This window comes from Phoxinus phoxinus (genome assembly GCF_949152265.1).
Source record: "Phoxinus phoxinus genome assembly, chromosome: 3".
Classification (NCBI taxonomy): Eukaryota; Metazoa; Chordata; class Actinopteri; order Cypriniformes; family Leuciscidae; genus Phoxinus; species Phoxinus phoxinus.
Window position 1 is genome coordinate 44,899,079 of NC_136878.1, and position 20,571 is coordinate 44,919,649.

The 20,571-nt window shown below is 35.6% G+C and overlaps 1 protein-coding gene across 5 annotated transcripts in view; it reads right to left on the reverse strand.

The window, feature by feature from the left end:
- Window positions 1–1,414: 1,414 nt before the first annotated feature.
- Window positions 1,415–20,571, reverse strand: part of mapkapk5 (MAPK activated protein kinase 5) — a 33,762-nt gene continuing 14,605 nt past the window's right edge. For 2 of the 5 annotated variants that reach the window (XM_079606442.1, XM_079606441.1), the window contains exons 3-14: window positions 19,575–19,650; window positions 19,054–19,151; window positions 18,847–18,955; window positions 16,907–16,996; window positions 16,366–16,461; window positions 15,190–15,270; window positions 14,014–14,201; window positions 13,167–13,287; window positions 8,997–9,127; window positions 6,452–6,567; window positions 3,437–3,545; window positions 1,415–1,925 (exon numbers count right to left, since the gene is read on the reverse strand). In XM_079606442.1, coding sequence (XP_079462568.1) covers window positions 1,835–1,925; window positions 3,437–3,545; window positions 6,452–6,567; window positions 8,997–9,127; window positions 13,167–13,287; window positions 14,014–14,201; window positions 15,190–15,270; window positions 16,366–16,461; window positions 16,907–16,996; window positions 18,847–18,955; window positions 19,054–19,151; window positions 19,575–19,650 — 1,306 coding nt within the window. In that variant the 3' untranslated portion in view covers window positions 1,415–1,834. Of the gene's footprint in view, window positions 1,926–3,436; window positions 3,546–6,451; window positions 6,568–6,674; window positions 6,782–8,996; window positions 9,128–13,166; window positions 13,288–14,013; window positions 14,202–15,189; window positions 15,271–16,365; window positions 16,462–16,906; window positions 16,997–18,846; window positions 18,956–19,053; window positions 19,152–19,574; window positions 19,651–20,571 lie in introns of those variants that run through there. The other 3 variants (XR_013796805.1, XR_013796806.1, XM_079606443.1) reach the window with 2 other exon arrangements.

Here is a 20,571-nt window from a genome sequence, read left to right on the forward strand (position 1 = left end):
GGACCCCACTGACTTTAATTGTATGAACAAAAAACACAAGAGACATCAGGCGTGTTTGAGAACCGATCGGTGAGATCCGCTGCTTGTAGTCGAGAGGAGTTGAAGACTTTGACCCTTGCTGCTTCCCGTAGTTTGCGTACTTTATCACAGATGTGTCAAATACACAGATGTTTTCATGAAGAAACAGAAACCTTTTTCATTGAATACTTTATGTATTGCTTGATCATTTCCCAGCACTTTGTGTTCAAAGCAGTTAAACCCGAATCCTGCGCGATAAATGGAAGACGTCACACTACAAGATGGAGGAATTTACACGGCTGTGTCCTTACAAACCACATTATTTGAGTAGAGGTGTCCTCGAGCGCACGCATTCAATCCCATAATGCACCACAATAAAACGAGTGTACAACCGATGTGCACTCAACGGCTAGAGAATACCCATAATGCACTGTGAGGGTTGTGCTGTAAGAATTCCTGTTGACTGATCAGAAGATTTGAGGCAAAGAGGTTAGAAAGTTGTTACTTTTGTACAAAAATATTTATCAGAGGATGCTTACAATAAAATACATTTGTCAGATCAATGACGCGATGAATACAGTAGAAGTTCAAAAAAAAAGTTCAAAATGGCATGACAAAAATATTAATATTGTATTCAGTATGAGCCACATTTACTCAAACATCATCGGAATTACATTTTCCATTGATTTTTTTACATTTTATTTGGCCCCATTACTGCTTAATATATATATATATATATATATATATGTATATACACACACACAATATGTATATACACACACACAATATATATATATATTTAGGGCTGTAAACGATTAATCGCGATCAATCGAATCCAAAATATTTGTGTGTATTTGTGTATGTATATATAATTGTGTATAATTATTTTGTATATATAAATACACACACAAACATGTATATATTTGAGAAATATTTGCATTTATATACTGCATAGGGTATATATTTTTATGTGATTTATATTATATATAAATAGAACAATTTTATAAATAAATAACATTTTTCTTAAATATATACATGCATGTGTGTGTATTTATATATACAAAATAATTATGCACAATACACACACATATATTATGTAAACAAACTTTTATTTTGGATTCGATTAATCGTTTACAGCCCTATATATATATAAATAAAGGTTGTGATTTTTATATATATATATATATATATATATATACACACTGTGTGTGTGTGTGTTTATATATATATACATACACACAGTGTGTGTGTGTGTGTGTATGTATGTATGTATGTATGTATGTATGTATGTATGCATGTATGTATATATATATATATATATATATATATATATATATATATATATATATAAATAAAAGGTTTTTGTGATTTTGACAAAAAGAGTGTTTTCAGATTTACAATATACAAAATATATTTAATAACATTATGTAATTGTTTCCCAAACTGTGCATTACATAATTTTAGCTGGTTACATTTTTATTTCATTTTAAATCATACTATTATCTTATTTGCATACTTAATAGATGACTGACAGAATGTCCTCTAATATAGACAACATTATGTGCGATCCCTTGCATTTTTATTTGCCCAGAAATGAAAACGCTGCAATTTGTTAAAACACATTTCTTTACTGCAGTCTGTAGTGAAAACAAATCATACCAACAACAACTTGGTTTCAGCTAGAGATATACAACAGACTACAGCACGACCATGGAAAAAGGTCTGCAATTTAATACAAAAAGATGTTTTGCAATCATATGCCTAATAATAACAATTATAATGAACAGTACAAAAGTGAGTAAAATGTCAGCACTTGCTATTGGGAGTCTTGTAAATTAGTCTTTTCTTCAATGGCCTGCTTGACAATCTCAGCCAGCTTTAAGCGATCTACTTTGTCTGAAAAAGATCTACCTGTGAAGACAGAAAAGCAGATTGGAACTGTGCTTGATTGATCGGTCAATCCATCCAGAAATTATGAAATTAATTGGCCAAGGATGGAAATATAATAATTTTACTTGACATAAAATAATCAAAGAAAAGCATCATAAACGCTTAAAGAATGTATAAAGAAAAAATGTAACTAAGATTTTGAAAGAACAGAGATCTGATGCCGCATTTCATTTATTACACTGAACCAAATCCTACAAACTAAGCTTTATTATATTAGTAATTTAGGAGAGATGCACCGATTACAATTTTCTAGGCCGATTCCGATTTAATTTTTTCTAACCACTTTACAGCACACACAAATATTTATTTTCTATATATTTTTTTATAAAGCACCATATACTTTTACCCAAACTGAAAAATAAAAAGTTTAAAATGGGTAAATTTTCTATAAATATTTTTGAGTCTTCATTTTCTTTTCTGACATAGCCTACTCCAGTTCTTGTTTAAACACACTAGACATGCAAATTCTGTGCATTTTGGGCACTTTTTGTGTGAAAACATTTATTTTGTCCATCAAAAGTGCTTTCACTTTAATTGAGCGTGAGCAGCGCAGCAGAAATAGACTCGGCTTGCTTAGTTGGGGACATTTAATATTCAACAATATAAAATAAAATTCTGTATCAATTTATAGGCAAGACAAGTAGTTTGTTTAGGCTTGGTTTGTAGGGAATTACAAACCTGCACACATATATTCACACGCGCATAACTATAGAATTAATTCTTGATGTGCACGTGAGCGCCATCAGTGTTTCTCACAGGCTCGCGTTTAAAGTCTGTGTAGAGAGAACTGTGTCGTCTTAGCGGTCTCTAATTTAACAACTAATGATCGTTGCGACGGAAGTGAATCAATCAAAACTAACTTTAGCTGGAAAATATATTTATTCAAGAACCGCTATAAAGACAAAACAATCTGTTACCTTAAATTATCCGTTTATCTCTACAAAGCTGCTTTGAAACAATCTACATTGTTAAAAGCGCTATATAAATGAAGATGACTTTACAATATTATTGATCTGCCTTACTTTAGGTGGTCGATGACGCAATTTTCTTCTAGAAACAAACTTGTATTATTTACATGTTATCACTGAAAATCTACATTGTTAAAAGAGCTGTATAAATAAAGGTGACTTGACTCGGCGCCGAAACCCGTGCTTCACTGCTGCTCTCGCGCTGCTCCTGCTCGCGGTGTGAAACGGCCATAATTCATGTTGCGCGGTGTTAATCATGCGGCGCCCGAGTGCATTTGACCGGCATAAAACCGGCATATGTCAGACTGACCGGCCGGTCACCACCGATCACGTATAAAATCAGCCAATTCCGGTCACCAGCTGATCAATCGGTGCATCTCTATAATTTAGTAATTCAAATGAAAGCTGTTGATATGAAAACTTACCTCAAATTCACACAATTTCAGTTTACTGTAAAAAGTACTGATCTGACCAATCACAGGATAGCTTCTAGTGAACACCTACCATCCCAACTTAACCCGTGCAGCCCATCTCGCAGAAGCTTGCAATCTCGATTGAAGCGCCACGCATCATGCATAACTTCATTTAACTTCTCGTCCTCATTGTCACCTGTAAAAACAACAAAAACATTGGAAGTACTACAATTTACTTCATTGTCGGTTGTTTTTTTCTTAAGGCAGCTTATAGAGTCACACACATCATGTATAAACAGGGGCTAAAACTAACTTGCCACACATCCAATGGCCGTTGACTTAAGAAAATGTACCGGCCATGAAACTATAATGACACCAACATTTTAGATACCAGTGAAAATTCACAATTCTCCATTCCAGTTTCAATACCGCCACAGCTAAAACTACTAACATAACTAACTAATATACATTTAAGTAAGGAATAATTGACGACAGGCCGTTGAATTATTAGAAAAATAATGCACACCCGAGGTGGTAATACGGTCACGACGCGAAGCGGAGTTACACCTCGGGTGTGCATTATTTTTCTAATAATTCAACGGCCTGTCGTCAATTATTCCGCTTATACTACAGTTACCACACCTCGAAATATTGCTCAGATGATGTATTTCAAGACGTTTGTAAAGTTTTTGTCATTAAAACGCTCTTGTATGTAGGACTAATTGCTTGCGGATCTAAACCCATGATCCGTTGCTAATTCCAAAACGTCATTTTAGAGTTAGTAGCGGAGGTTTGAGCCGCTGATAGCTGAGTAATGCTGGACACACACTTCACGACTGACACATTCTCTGACTGTGAACGCAGCAGATTTTAAACACCGCTGTGAACACACACTGAACGCGCTGAAAACGCGTGCATGATCAGTCAGTCATAAGTATCAAATGACATTCATAACCGGCCTTAGAGAGAAGCATGTGCGTCAATATCATTATTTATTTATTAATTCAATTCGTTTGAATTAATTTGTTCATTCTTTTTTTCTATTAGTGACAGTAGACTAGACTAATAAATGAAACACAAAGCCTTTTTAACAAGTATAGGCCTATCAATTTTATTTATTTGTTATATTATCTTTAATAATTACGAAAACCCGTGCAACATGACTATCAATTTATTTAAATATTCAGTTTAATTTTCTATTGATTATGTATAGGACTGTATACTTACTTTATTAAAATTAAACTGCATGTTTCCATTGATTGTGAAGTTAGACATTAAAAATTGCAGATCAAGCGCATGGGGCTTGATCGTATTTTCCGTTATTACAGTGAACTATGCGCAGTGATATGGAGCTGTAATACGGTTAAGACCTGCTGGAACTACTTTAGCCGTGCGGTTCCCTGAAAATAATTGCACACCGTAGAACGTTTGTCAACCAATCAGATTCAAGCATTCAACGGCCCTGTAGTATAAAACATTATTAAAGACAAGTAAACAGTAAGTAATAAAAAAAGAACAAGCAAATTACAAGCTAAACTACAAATGAATTCAATATAAAATTAAATAAACGGTTATATTTTAGGTTTTTAGGTCTGCATAGTCTTCACCGTATAAACAATGTAATTATATACAATGTATTTACATTTTTGTATTAATTAATCCTAAATCTTATTAATTATTAATCCTATGTATTAATTAATCCTAATCCTTATTACAAAAGTTATTCAGTCAAGAGTAGTGTGTGTTTTTTTCTTTGTCCTTTGTTGTCTGATAAACATTAAAACACAAGCCGCAGGAATATTAGGGTGCGGTCACTTTAAGAGCGAATGCACGGGTCTAATATACTGAGACTGACACACATGCGTTTACTTTCTCCACCGTTTATGTTCACTTAAGGCGTAACCGACTATTTTTATTAGTATACTCGCTATTTTTTGACAATTTTGTGTGAAAATGTCCGCTCAAGTGCAAGACGACGTGAACGAGCGCTCGGTTAATGATTCGGTAGTGTACGCACACCAAACTTTCCACACTGTGCGAGTAATGAGTGATTAAGTGTGTGTGCTCTTTTAGGGGTCGCTCACGTCGCATCTTTTGCGTGCTCAAGTTCATTATTTTACAAGTAGAGATGTGACAAGCGTGCTCACAATGAAGAGTGACATGATTGGTTCAGATGCATCACGTGACGTGCTCCGACATTTAGATGTGTGTTTTTCTGTTCAGTTGACCATAAAAGGCCATAAATGCTGTTTATAAGTTTTGATGTGATTTAGGTGGTTTGTATTGTTGTTGCTAATGATTTGATAAGATATTGTGTCTGTAAATAGTTGTTTCCACAAAAAAAAGAAATGATTTTTTACATGCCGTTTTCTCAAAATGAGTTTTTTGTCATTCTCCAGTAGAAACATCTCAGCCTATGTAGCACCGATGTAAACCAAACTTTCCAGTTATACACTTAGCAGTATTCTGAAGATATTTTCAGAGGGATTTCATTCCTGGCCTGATTTATGTGACATTTTAATAAGAAAAATGTGCTATTTAAGGCTATGGACTATTTAAGGCTATGGACAGTATATTTGGATTTCCTAGGTAATAAAAGTATATATCCTGAAATCCCTCTGAAATTATTTTTTTATCTTGTGTGTAAACAAAATGATTTTTTTTTTGTACCAGGCTTTATAATATGTTCAGATCTATCTACCGAAAATATATGCAAAATGTTGCCTAATAGCTTAGATAATGCCTAATTTGCATAATTAAACATACAAATTTCAAAAACTTGTAATACATTTTTTTTATATACGTGTGTAAGTAATCAACTGAGGAAGTTTCATGGTGATATCTATTATTTCAAAACTTTACCCTATTCACCTGTAGTGTCGAATTTAAATTTCCAGTCGCACTTGAGTTTTAACTTGGGCAGGAATTAAAACATCCACTTGTGTATATTGCTTGTTTTCCAGTTTGCTGTTTCTTTAGATCTTTATAGCCTAATCTTTGAACAATTATCTTCTGGAAAGAATAACCTGAGGATTGTAAACACCACATACCAACAATGTACAGCAGCAGAAGTGTGTGTGTGCGGAGTGTGTTGGTACGTACCAGCCTGTGGTAAGATGCACTGTGCGATTACATCCCTTAGTTTTTCCAGAGCCACGTTGGTGTCCTCTGCCTCGTTCTCTGGATCATTGATGAAAAGTTCATCACTAGGTTTGGTGCTGCATGAGGCAGAAATTAAGCATGTATCTATAAGTGAATCCTGTTAAAGGGTTAATTCACCCAAAAACTTAAATTCTGTCATCATTTACTCACCCTCATGTCGTTCCAAACCCATAAGTCATTTATTAAGCCCCGTTCACACCGCCAGCGGCACGATCCCATTCATTTCAATGGAGCATTGGCGACTTACGGCAACAGGAGCGACAGTGACCGCTGGCGACGCGAGACAAGAGTTCAGAAATGTCAACTTTGCAAATGAGAAGCCATTTTCGCGAGCAACAACCAATAGGAAAGAAGCCTTTCAGTGGAGCTCACGTCATGTCACCGTCTCGAGTGCAGGCAACATAGAAGAGTTCGATGGCGATTTTACCGTTTTATATGATTTGACTGAAACCACATACCGTATTTTCCGAACTATAAGTCACACTTTTTTTCATAGTTTGGCTGGTCCTGCGACTTATACTCAGGTGCGACTTATATATCAAAATTAATTCATACTGACAGATGAACCAAGAGAAAACATTACCGTCTACAGCCGCGAGAGGGCGCTCTAGTTGGCGGAGTTGTTCAGAAGCGACACCGAGGAAGAACTCAATGTATTCAGTGTTGAGGAATGAGATCGGGAGCTTGGTGAACTTGCTTACCGGTAACTTGTTGGACTCGCTGGCTTATGTTAATTTAACCTATTCAGCCTCCCAGGTATATGTTCTTTATGCTATTGTGTAGCTGAATAACTGTTAATGTGCTACGTTAACACACCGGACACCTTCAGCCTGTTGTTCTGTGTGCTATTGTGTAGTTGAATAACTTGCCTTTCCAGATTAAATGTCTGTTCTTGGTCTTGGATTTTGTGAAATAAATTTCTAAATAAATGTGACTTATAGTCCAGTGCGACTTATATGTTTTTTTTCCTCTTTCTGACGCATTTTTTGATTGATGCGACTTATACTCCGGAAAATACAGTACATGGATATAATAAAATGATGCATGGGAAAGAAACTGTCGACAGTCTAAGTGAGTTTAATTCATACATTTATAGTTCGAGTGTTGTAATTTTATGATGCAAGTTTAGGACTGCTGCAGTTCATTTAGTTTCCCCTGCATTATGTTGACTATTAGAGACAAGAAAGTTGATTATTTGTCAAATTTGAATGACGTTTTAGTAATTTATGACAGTATGAGTGAGTTTAATTTGTTGATTGATCGATCGTTTATCTAGTAAATGATTTAATCCACTGAACACTGCTGTGGGAGTATAAAAACACGCTCCCAACCGCATACGGTTTCTTTTTGCCTAATTCCTAGTCAAATTAAAATTATTTAGTTGTATATTTATCACTTGTGATGGTGTTTTGTATAGATATGGCCAGACGTGCAGTCTACCAATAACAGGAGAGCGACAGCATGAACAGGGCTTTAGTCTTCAGAACACAAATGAAGATATTTTTCATGAAATCTGAGAGATTTCTGTCCCTCCAATCGCTATTTGAAAGTCTATTTTAATAATTTAACTTAAATCAGCGAACAAGAACAGAAGCGCAACCATACTTCCTTAATGCAAAAGATCAAACCTCAGACTGGTTCTCACGCTTCAGCATCCATGAACAAATCTAAATGCAGTAAATATTGTTCGCTGATGTGAATAAAAGGCTAAAATAAATCTGCTCATCAGATAAAGTGATGGTGTCTCTTCAAAAGACTTGAATTAAACCGATCGATTCATATGGACTTATTTTACCATCTCTTTATGAACGTTTTGAAGTGCCAGGGTTTTGGTTGCACATTTCAATGAAGGGGTAAAAATCTCTTATATGTGACCTTGGACCACAAAACCAGCCACATGGGCCATTTTTTATAAAATTTAGATTTATACACTAATGGAAGCTGAATAAATAAGCTTTCCATTGATGTGTGGTTTGTTAGGATAGGACAATATTTGGCCGAGACACAACTATTGAAAATCTGGAATCTGAGGATGCAAAAAAATCTAAACATTGAGAAAATCTCCTTTAAAGTTGTGCATTTATGTTCACGATTGTGCTGCATTCACTCACAAAAATACATGTTTTATATATTTACGGTTGGAAATTTACTAAATATCTCCCATGGAACATGATCTTTACTTAATATCCTAATGATTTTTGGCATAAAAGAAAAAACGATCATTTTGCCCCATACAGTGTATAGTTGGCTATTGCCACAGATATACCCGTGCGACTCCAGACTGGGTTTGTGTTCTGAAGATAAATTAAAGTCTAATAGGTTTGGAACGACATGAAGGCGAGTAAATAACGACAGAATTAGCATTTTTGGGTGAACTATCCCTTTAAGGATTCCCTTTCCCAGCTGGTAAATGAAAACCACTCTCACGACTAGTAATTATTTTCAATTAACTGAAGAGTGAGACAAGCAAAAAGAAGAGACTCACCCAAGTAGCTTTCTCTTTCTCAGAATGGGGTTGTTGACAGAGTTGAGTGGCTTTAGACTGAGATTGAGGTCTTGTATCCTCATGTTGGCCAGTTGCTCAGCGTGTGCCTGTTGGATTCCAGCCACAACTGCCTGAATGAACAATACAGAACTAATATATTTATGATGCACATACAGTAAGAGCATGCATATATCAGTAGTGCAGCAGTGTATTCTGATGCATTGCACTGCTTTGTTAAACAGCTCTGAATAAATTCAGAGATCAGAATTTAAATTTTAACTTCTGCACGTTGACGCACATTTTTTGTTTTTAAAATCAAGGGCAAAACAACCGTGGGAAGAGACAAACTTGGTGCCAACCTTCGTAACACTGCAAGTTATTAAACTAAGTTGATCTAAATTGAGCTGAATAATAAGACTTTATTGCGGAATTGAATTTGTTTCAGTTGATGAACTATGCTTCAGTCAGTAAAGTGTTGACTCAGTTCAGTAACAGTGTCAATGTTGCACTGTAGAGCTGGAATTGCATTCGTTTCAATGTTTATTTGGACAAACTGATTAATCCAGGTGTGTCTGATTATTGTTGTTGGTCAGGCACACCTGGATTAATCAGTTTGTCCAATAATGGCAGACAGGAAACAAAGGAGCTGGCTAAAGTTCAGGAAGTAGTGCGGCTGTGCATAAAGCCCATTATTTTGCTTTATTGTAATGCATTTCATTCATTACTACTCGGCACTATTTCAGTGAGACAACAATTCCCACGCTCTACAGCGAAGGCTTAGAATCACTAGAGGTGGAAAGTGTGGCAACAACATGGACGTCCAGTGCAACAGAATCATGTGTACAAGTGCACACTGTTCTCATAGCAGTGCAGATGTTGCTGAGCTACTGCACTGTAGCCAGACAATGGCAAATCATTCACAACCCAAGATTTAGTGTGGGTGACTGACAACGCATCTAAATGCACAGTGTGTCTGGTGTAAACTGAGTGCAGTCAAACTTTTGATTGGTGTGCTTCGTCTGTGAGTGTGCATCCACATCCACTTGGTGGCAAAATCAGATTTTATATTTAGGTGTCTAACAACTATGCACTTACAAAAACAAATCTTGAGTACAGTGTACTTATTGTGTTGATGTTATCTTGCAGAACACTTGTGCTGTCACTGAGGTGTGATCTGAGTAAAGTTAGGCACAGGTTTGGAGGTAATTATATGGATAATGACATGCAGGTATTTTTTTTAAATATAAGTACAATATAAAAACATTTATGCACACAATAAGTGCATCGTATCAAATTATTATTTTAAATGTACATACCGGTAGTTAGACACTTAATATAAAGTGGGACCAATGGGTCATTGCTAGTCAAATATGTAAACAGAATTGCAACAGAAATATAAAGACACTTTCTTTAAGCTAATTTCTCAACCGTTATTACAACACAAGTGGCAGCAGCAGCACGTCTTTATAAGAAAATCAATGTTTTTTGTTTTGTTTACCCAGTATATGGTGGTTTTTCTTTGTCTTTCAGAGCGGCAGATACTTGCCAATAACTGTATTAAACAATGGTAGATACTACTCATCTAAGAAACTACATTTCTGGCTTCTAGGTTGTGTGTTCACACTTGTGGTTTGGTTCTCTCTGGACCAAAACATTTACCATTCACATGCTCATTTTTGTTTGGCTTTTATGGCGAACTTGCATCCAAAACTGTGCTGTGTGCTGGGCTAAATGCACTTGTACATTTGTGGTCAGAATTACTGGCATCCATGGTAAATATGATCAAAGATGGCAGTAAAAAAAATCTGCATTGTTTATCCTTTCGATCTTTCATTAAAAAAATTAGCAAAAATCAAACCTTTCATTGAAATAAAATCATTGAAAGTTGGGGGAAATCAAATTATGAAATAAATGGTTTTCTCCAAAACACGTTGGCCACAATTAATGGCACCCCTAGATTTTTTTTATGAGTAAAATATACCTCTGTCTGAAGTATATTCCCATTAGTATTTTTTTTTTTTTTTTTTGCACACCAGGGTGACTAGGAACATGAAATTGTCTAGCTATGACTTCTTGTTTCACAGGAGTTTAAATACGAGTAAAACCAAAGAATATAGTTCTGATGTGCAGCAAAAGATTGTTGAGCTTCACAAAACAGAAAGTGGCTGTAAGAAAAAATAACTAAAGCATTGAAAATTCCCATTTCCACCACCAGTGCAATAACTCAGAAGTTTCAATCTACTAAAGATGTTACGAATCTGCCAGGGAGAGGACGTGTGTTTCTGTTTATATCGCCCTAATGTGCGGCGAGGAGGAAAGTTTGAGTGGCCAGAGATTCTCCAAGGTTCACAGATGGAGAATTGACAAATCAGGACAGTGGCGGCTTCAGTTCTCACCAATGGAAGAGCGTCCATCTTTTTTTTACAGTCTATGGTTATAACAAGAATATCTATGCCAAGAGCTCTTTTCAGTCGCTGCTTTCTTTTCCTCATGATTATTTTCTTTTTTCCTTTTGCATTCCGCTGTAAAAGTATGGAAAAGGTCAACATATACTGCACATTTGTGGCCTGTTCTCCCGATTTAATTGACGAAATATGCCATTAATAATTCACTGGAATGCATTAAGAAACTCTTTTTTTCTCCCCAAATCCTCACGTCTCTTTCCGGGTTTGTTTTCACAGGTAAATACAATGGGTCTCATTCATGAAACATTCGTAAATATACGAGTAAATATGTGAGTGATCTGCGCGTAAAGAGACCTTCCCGAAAACTCTTCTCCTGATTCACACATACTTTGTAAACGTCAGATGTGAGAGTGAAACGTGTGTGTGTGTTAATGAATTCCAATCAGTCGCAAATGGGACGCGCGTGCACGCTCATTCTCAATTACCATACATCCCGCCCATTAAATCCGACTGACAACTATATATGGGCATCATATGACACCAAACGAAGGATTTCAACATGTCTTCTTAAAAGCGAATGAAAAAGAAAAATTTCTCATTATCAGATAATATTTTATTATCAGAAATTCATTCAAAACACCATATTTTATTTTCAAGAATACATAGGCGTATCAGGTCCTAAAAAAAGGAAGCTTGGCAGATATTACAGACGCAGTTACTGGAGTTTCATCTGTTAATCGAACAGTCCCAGAAGTGAAAAGAAAATGGTTCGACATGAAGCTCGACTGCAAAAAACAAATTAGTTCACTTCGAAAAAATATAGCCCAGCCCTATTGAGCAATTAATTATTTGATTAAAGTGTTCCGTTTGCAGATGCTATCACTGGCTCTCATAATAAAAGTAAAAAGAAAAACCGAATGTAATTACTATATATCATATTTTTATCAAAATGCTGTGTAAATATGTACCCGATTAAGGTGAATTAAAATGCAGCCTTATCAATGAGCAAAACGTTCGGATGTTAAACGCATATTTGCGCGTGGCTGGGAGCAGGTGGAGATTTCTTTCGTACCAACTAACATTTGGAAAATACGAACATTTTAATGAATCCGAAAATTTACGCCAGAACCACTTTACACATGATTTACACAAACATTCGTTCTGCTCGTGTTTCATGAATGAGACCCAATGTATTATCTGTCAAAATTACTGAAATGACTTTGAAATATATCACGCAATGCTGAAGTAAATAAATGTTTTTTTATTTATTAAGGCAACGTATGTTACATAATAGAGATTACCACAGTGATATATATTTAACCGTCCAATTGCTGAAGAAAGATTCACGCTTTTGGGGTTATTCATGGTTTGTTAAAAGTACCTTGTTGATGCTTTTACACTTTTAAATGTCCTTTTAATGTTCAATGGTTGAAGGGTGAGTAGAATAATGTAATGTCATTGTACACAGTTAAAAAAATATATGATTGCGTTCATAAAGTGAGTCTTTCACTGATTGTTACGGAAGTTACACCCAGAATTCGTGCAAAGCATCATGGGGCGTAGGAATAATGTGGATAGGGTCGCGTCTCGTCTTTGATCCGTGTTGCGTTCATATTAGTTTGATGCGCACCAGGGTTCAGATCGCAGCGTCACACTTATTCAAATGAACCTCACAAACAGAGCAATCGCACCAGAGTTTGTTTAAATCAAACTAAACCTGCCAAGTGTGAACACACCCTAAATCTTGTCTTTCTTTGGAGCTCACCTTGTCCATCATCATTTGAGCAGAGGGAAGCACATTGTCCAGAGCCTCAGTGCAGTTGAGCCAGGGATGGGCTAATACTCCCTCTATGGTTAGTCTCTCCTCCGGCTTTACTTTAAGTAGCCTTAATGCAACACAATATGTTAGATCTTCTTGTTTCTACAAAATGTGAGAAACAAAGCATTGGCTTACACCACTAAAACTTGAGTAACAATACCTCTCATAGTCATTTTACACAGTTACTTTATGTATTGCACTCTGGATCTCTTATTCATTTTCATTCAGTTGAGGCCAGACTATTTTATATTTATGTATTATGTATTTTTGTGTGTTGTATCTTTGCTGTTTTAATTGTTTTTTTGTACAGCGCTTTGAGATGTACATTTACATTTAATTATTATTTCTCCCTCAAAACTATGACTTTAACAATCTCAACTGAGAATTAAGATGCAAGCAGCATCATCACAATTACTTACAACTTTTAACCAATAAGTGGTGCAGTTAACTAAATTGATAATGGTATTCTGCCAATGACAAAGTCGTGACACATAAAACTGTATGAAGGATTTTGTCAGTAGGCTAAAGACTTGAACTCGGTGACAAGGAATCAAAGGGAAAAATCTATTGTTTTTACACCATTCAATTCAAAAGTTATTTCCTACGATGTGTGTGACTGAAAAAAAAGATTTTAAAATCCACCCTGATAATTGTGCCAAATTTCAGATTTTTTTTTTTTTGCTGCCATTGACTCTCAGACATAAAAGTAAAAATTCAATACACGTTTTGGCACTTGAATAAAAGGAAGAAAATGCGTTTCAATAAAATATAACGTAAATGAAAAGACACTCACTTGCGGACAATGTCCTTGGCCATTTCAGATATTTGACTCCACTCCTCCTCTGGGAAGTCAAAGCTGCCCGTCATGATTTTTTTGCGCATGTCTTTTGGGATGGTGCGGCTATGGTGTTTGGAGTAAAACGGAGGATATCCGCAGAGCATTACGTAGACGATCACCCCCAAGGACCATAGGTCACAGCTCTAAGAGGGAAAATGAAAGTGAAGTAAGGAGCTAGCAAGCCAAACACCTTCAGCCAATAATGAGTAGACCATCGCAGTCCAAAAGCGTGACATTTTTAAGCATGATATTATGAACTACCGGTACACATGAAACTTTGGCAACAAACAGACGTTGCATATTAATGAGAGAATATCCTTGGTTTACACATTGACTAGGGGTTGTTAAATTATTATCTAAAAAAAAGAAAAGAAAAAGCTTTCAGTAGCAAAGCTATTTTATTTATGAATTCCGAGGCCATTGACTGAAAACTTTATGTATATAAATTCTCTGCCTCAATGATAGTTGTAGGAGCAGCCTAAATGTTGCTATATAATTGTGTTGAGTAGGTGATGGCCACCACACAATAATTTAGGAGTAAGAAACACTGAAATCCAGATGTTTTCAAAGGGTTTAAAAACTGTATAGTAAGAATAAGATAGTGGGCAAGAATTTGAAGATTTGCACTGTCACTAAAAATGACCAGTGGCCATCAAGTCAGTTGTCTAATTATAAATTAGATTAAATGTGAGTCAATATGTAAAGCGCTTTGGTGGCCATGGGTCTGTTAAAGCGCTATATAAATGCAGTCCATTTACCATTTAAATAGTGAAATATAATAAAAAGGATGAATTTTAGGACTATATTTTATAGTTTTTTTCTTTGTGTGTATTTTTATGGGAAGTTTTTTATGAAAATTTTATTACTTTTTAATTTCTATATGAAATACATATTTTCCAAAACATTTTACTCTAACCTACGAAAAAAAAGCCATAAATCTAAACAAGTTTTTTTCCAAATTTGAGGTTGATATCTCCAAAAAGTAAGAGAAGTAAGATTTTATTTGGGCGCAGTACCAAAAGTTTCCACTTTTTCTAAAAAGCCGAAGCATAAAATTTTACATTAAAAAACAACGGATGAGCGGCTGAGGGTTAAGCAACAAGCCATAACACTGAGAAGCATAAGGTATACCTTGTTGTACGTGTAAGGTGTGGGTGAGGTAGGTATAATTCCAGACTTCTCTTTCTGGTGCCGCCGTTGTGCCTCCAGCACCTATTAAAGAAGATTAGATCTCATTCGTCACATAATAAATAATAAGCTTTGTGCTATTAATAAGTCTTCTGAAGAGACACAATTAAATCTGATTATCGCTATATATGACGATCAGATTTAATCACGTGTAAACAGTGCACATGCATAGAGCACAAATATGGTAAAGTGAAGCAAAATTGATTGACAGGTATCGATTGCTGTGAAAATTACTGTATTAATATTACTGTAATATTCTTGCAGTGTTTGTCTGCAGACCAATTATTATTATAAATTTTTTTTTTTAACTCAAATCAATATTTTACTTCTACATTTTTTATTTATTTTTTAAACCTTTAACCAACCGGAAAAGACGACTCACTGAGATTAAAATCTCTTTTACGGGAGTGTCCTGGCCAAGATAGGCAGCTGAGTTTACATAGACAATTTTACAACACGCATAAACAAACATAACCAAACATCATTACATAAATATAAAACATGCATCTGGTTAGAAACATTTACACACCATTAATTTACTCTGATGATTGTTTAATAAATATTTAAATTGACCACAAGATACTACATTTTTTAACTTCATTAGGTCAAAAAAACCTAATGAGGTTAATGAGGCCTATTAGGTAAATAGCCGATAATTAATACAGTTAGTCAGTCATTAATAAATAAAAAAACACTTTTTTTATAGTGATCACATTGTGTTGCAATAATGACCAGCTGATTGTATATTATCTCTTATTTATTACTCCATCATGAACCGACATTGTTGATGTGTAAACGTGAGGAGGCACGTGTTTATATTCATTCCTGTGACGTGTTTTTCCAGCCTTTGTAGTTAAATTAAATTGGACCAGGTAGGAAGTTCAACTATTTGAAAAGATTAAGGAAATGTGAATTTATGATACAGTAAGATCCCTTTAAAAGTAAAGAGTTAAAGGGGAGGTATAATGCCCTTTTCACAAGATGTCCCCAGAGTGTGTATGTGAAGTTTTAGCTCAAAATAGCAACATTACACACTAACTAAAGTTAGAAAAGTTAAATCATAATCAACCACCCCTTTAGGAACGGTTTACATCTACAAAGAGGTCAATGAGGTCTTACCTGCGGTGCTACGTAGTATGGAGTGAACTGAGGGGTCATTAAATCACCTTGGTCGATTTTGGCAAAACCAAAGTCACACAGTTTAACAGGGGCGTCCTGATGGGGCACAAGAGACATGACTCAAAATATATAATACTGGAAAATATCATCACTGATTTTTGGAATAACTTGCTTATTCAGAACGATCTTAAAGTTAGAAATAATTTACGGGATGAGGATATAATTTTTTTTTTTTTAAATGTTAAGGATTGTAACAACACATGCATTCTGGAAATGAAAAATGGACTGTGATATGACATGTTATATAATGAGTCATCTATCAATATCTCTCAATTCTGACTAACAAAATAACAGTGGTAAGATGAATTACCAATATTAATGAGCTACATTTAAATCATAAAAAAAAATATTGATATGTTTTAAATGCATATAAGCAGCATTTCTGTTCTGGTGTCAGAAATTACCAAGACCATCCCTGGTGTAACAATTCAGTCACACTTTAATGAATGGAATAAAACATTATTTTGGTTTCCGGTCTTACCAGAGAATTATCCTTGAAGAGCAGGTTCTCCGGTTTCAGGTCTCGATGTGCAATATTTAATGAATGACAGTGTTGCAATGCAAGGCTTATCTGTAAAAATGACAGAAGCTTTCGTCAAACTATTTAATACAAATATGGGTCATTCGATTTAGTGCATTTTAAGTCTCCAGTGCAAGTTATGATGTTTATAATGTTTGCGTCTAATTAGCGTCTACACCACCAACGCATGATACCGTTCTGTTCATTATAAGCACATACTGCAGGTTTGACATTAAAGCGGAAGTCGGCAAGATTTACTGAAACCGACACTATGCAAGCCACAGATCCCCCCTCGCGCAATATCACATGCGCACGCCTGAAGTTCGCAGGTGTGTTGGATTGTACGAAGCGTGAGGGCGGAGAGAAAATCTACTAACAAGCTTCCAATTCCTCGGTTAACAACCAGAGCTAGGAAGTCCAAAACAACCAAGGAAAAGAAAACCCCTGTAGAAATCTATGCTGAAGAGACGGGCGCGTTCACAGAAAATCTGCGGCACACTCTCTGACTCGATGGGAGGGTGATCGGTGGTAGTGGGGGAGGGGCATGAGTAAGGGTACGTGCACGATATTGACAAAATGTGATATTGCGATATCGATATTAATTTCGATATTTCAATTCCGATCGCTCAAACCACTTCTGGAGGTCTGGGACGCATTCCAGACGAAACTGGACAAGTGTAAATTCATCTGGTTTTTGAAACCACATGTAAATTTTACTCCAAACAAAAATGCTAAAATTTTTATGTGTGAGAGCGTGTTATAGGCTATATGCCGTGTTATAGCCAGATATGACGACGTTACTGCAGCACGCATCACCGAAGCTGACCATCGATTCATCAAGACAACGTGCAAACTATCGCAAATCAAAGTGAAAGTCGCAGACGCTTAACACACAATCATCTTCATTAAAAGTAAAGAACTGAAATGATCTTACCAGGGCTGTTGCCGCTCTCTCTTATATTGCGGTCTTTGATTTCGAAATTTTAGCTGACGATCAATAAAATGCAGCTCATAACTGTTGCTTTCGGTGACGTGCACTCCATTAAATCTGCATGTAGTGCGGGAATTGAAGATCGGATTTATATCCGTTTTGCAAAAACACATTTATGTGACCAGGTGTCGTTTTTATAAATCAGAGCGCTATCCGATCTGAGAAAACACATGAAGCGGCCAGGTGGCCTGATGTTTATACTTGTGCGCTGGTGTGTGCGTCGTCGAGCCGGCAAGTGTGTGTGTGTGTGTGTGTGTGTGTGTGTGGGGACTGTGTGGTAGAGCGAGGGAGAAGTGAGAGAGTAACGGTGATTAGCTTTGGAACGAGTAGCGACTAGAGTCATATTGAGAGAAACAGTGTTTTCTTCTTTCTGACCACTGTGGGAAATCTGTAGCATGAAAAGTTAGCCCTCTCCTTGATTGCATGTTGTTTAGAGAAGGAGAACCAGGAAATGAGTCAGGAAAAATGCAACGCTAAGCGACGTGTATTTTTCGAGAGGTGCATGTCGGACGCATAATAAACAAAATATCGCAAAATTATCGAGAGACTTTCGATATACAGTAATATCGGGCAACGTGATATCGCGATAACGATATTGATTCGATATATCGTGCACCCCTAGGCATGCGAGTTGTAAACATTAAAAATTTTGGCTATGTCCCCTCAATCTGCCAGACTTGCCAACTGAAGCTTTGAATGCTTGAGCTCTTTAAAGCAGGATGGATTCTGATTGGCTGTCAATGTTTTTATCGTTCATCAGCTGGAAAATATAAATCTGAAAGAATTCCAACGATATTGTTTCTCTGTGTCGTTATCGTTATAGTTGTGGTGTGAACTCTCCTACTCTTTTACAATTGAGCACTATGGCTTGCAGTGTGACCGTAGCCAATAGGGACTATCAGTGCTGTACCTGTTTCGTGACCTGGCTGGCCATCTTCTCTGTAAAGTGCTTGTGCTGGCTGATTCTGTGGAACAACTCACCGCCTTCCATCATTTCCATCACAATCAATAACCTTGCCCTTTCAAAAAGAGGAAAAGAAAACAGATTATTAATATTTGTAGGTAGTTAGATCATTAGAAACACTGTCTTAAAACTGTACATGTTGGACTCCACTACCTCGGACTGGATTCATGAGGAAACTGTACACTGTTGGCATACACCTCAATTATTTTAACAATGTTGGTGTGAGACGCACACATCATATGAAGCCGAACCTGCAAATAAATAACCACATTAGAGAATTTAAGGATGTTCTGTAAAGTCTGAAATTTCAAATTAAACTTCACGGCCTCTGCTAGAGACAGATGGATGCTGTTATTAAAGGGATAGTTCACTTTATAATGAAAATTAAGTCAATTACGAAGACAGTTTAATAATTTACTCACCCTGTTGTTGTTCTAATGCCGTATGCCCTTCTTTCTTTAATGGACCACAAAAGGAGTTTTTTTTTTTTACAACACCAGGGTGAGTAAATTATGACTTAATTTTAATTTTAGGGTGAAATTAACCTCTACCTTTACATTAAATTAAACCTTTACACCATCGTTCATTAAAAATTAACCTTTAACCTCTAACATGAAAAGAAAGACAAGTTCTTCAAATAAAATACATCAAATCATGCACATACTGCTCACTACCTCATTGCGTGCTTTGGGTCTGTCAATCAAGATCTTCAGGGCAAACCGTTCTTGTGTCGACTTCTTCACACATACCCTGAAGAAGAAAAAAAAAACAGCGATTCATCAGTTAATGTCTTAACCATGTAAAGTCTGACATATGAAATAAATAGCACAACATATGAAAAAAAAGTAATTTAAATGAACACTTTATTTAACTTTTAGACAACTAAAAAAGTTTGCATGCGTGTTTTTTTCTTGAGTATCATATTTAATAAAATTGAATATCATTTAAGGTCTGAAAATATGAAGCTGAGGAAAAAAACTAAATATTATTCAGAGGCCCAAACTGAGCAAAAAAAATTGCGATTTGGTGCAGCTGCTGATATTTATATGGCAAAAAAGTAAGATAAAATGTTGTACTGTAAATCACACATAATTTAGCAGTTGCTTACATAAAATGCATATGAATATCAATAGTCACTATATGAAAATAAAATTTCTTAGTAAAATGATGTTTAAATGCTCAGTTTTATGATCAAAGCTCTGCAGTTTTAAAACATAATACAATGATTGAGAGATGAACAAATTAACCCTCAAAAGCCTGATGATCATATCTGATACTCATGATTTTTCTAAAAACTGATGCATGAAAAAAAAATTTTTTTCTTCTTCTCCAATTCTCACAATTAACTGCGACTTTTGCCTTAATAAACTCCTTATTACTGCTTATTAATAGCTAGTAAGGATGTGGTTAAGTTTAGGTATTGGGTGGATTAAGGGATGTAGAATATGATAATAAACATGTGCTTTAGTACTAATAAACAGCCAATAACACAGTAATATGCAACTAGTTAATCGTGAGAATTGGACCCTAAACTAAAGTGTTACCAAAATGTATTACTACGGTATATAAAATATACCACAATATAAATATTGTGAAAAGGTTTTCATAAGCTGTAAGCCATAATCATCAAAATTATAACAAATAAAGGCTTGAAATATCTCACTTTGCATG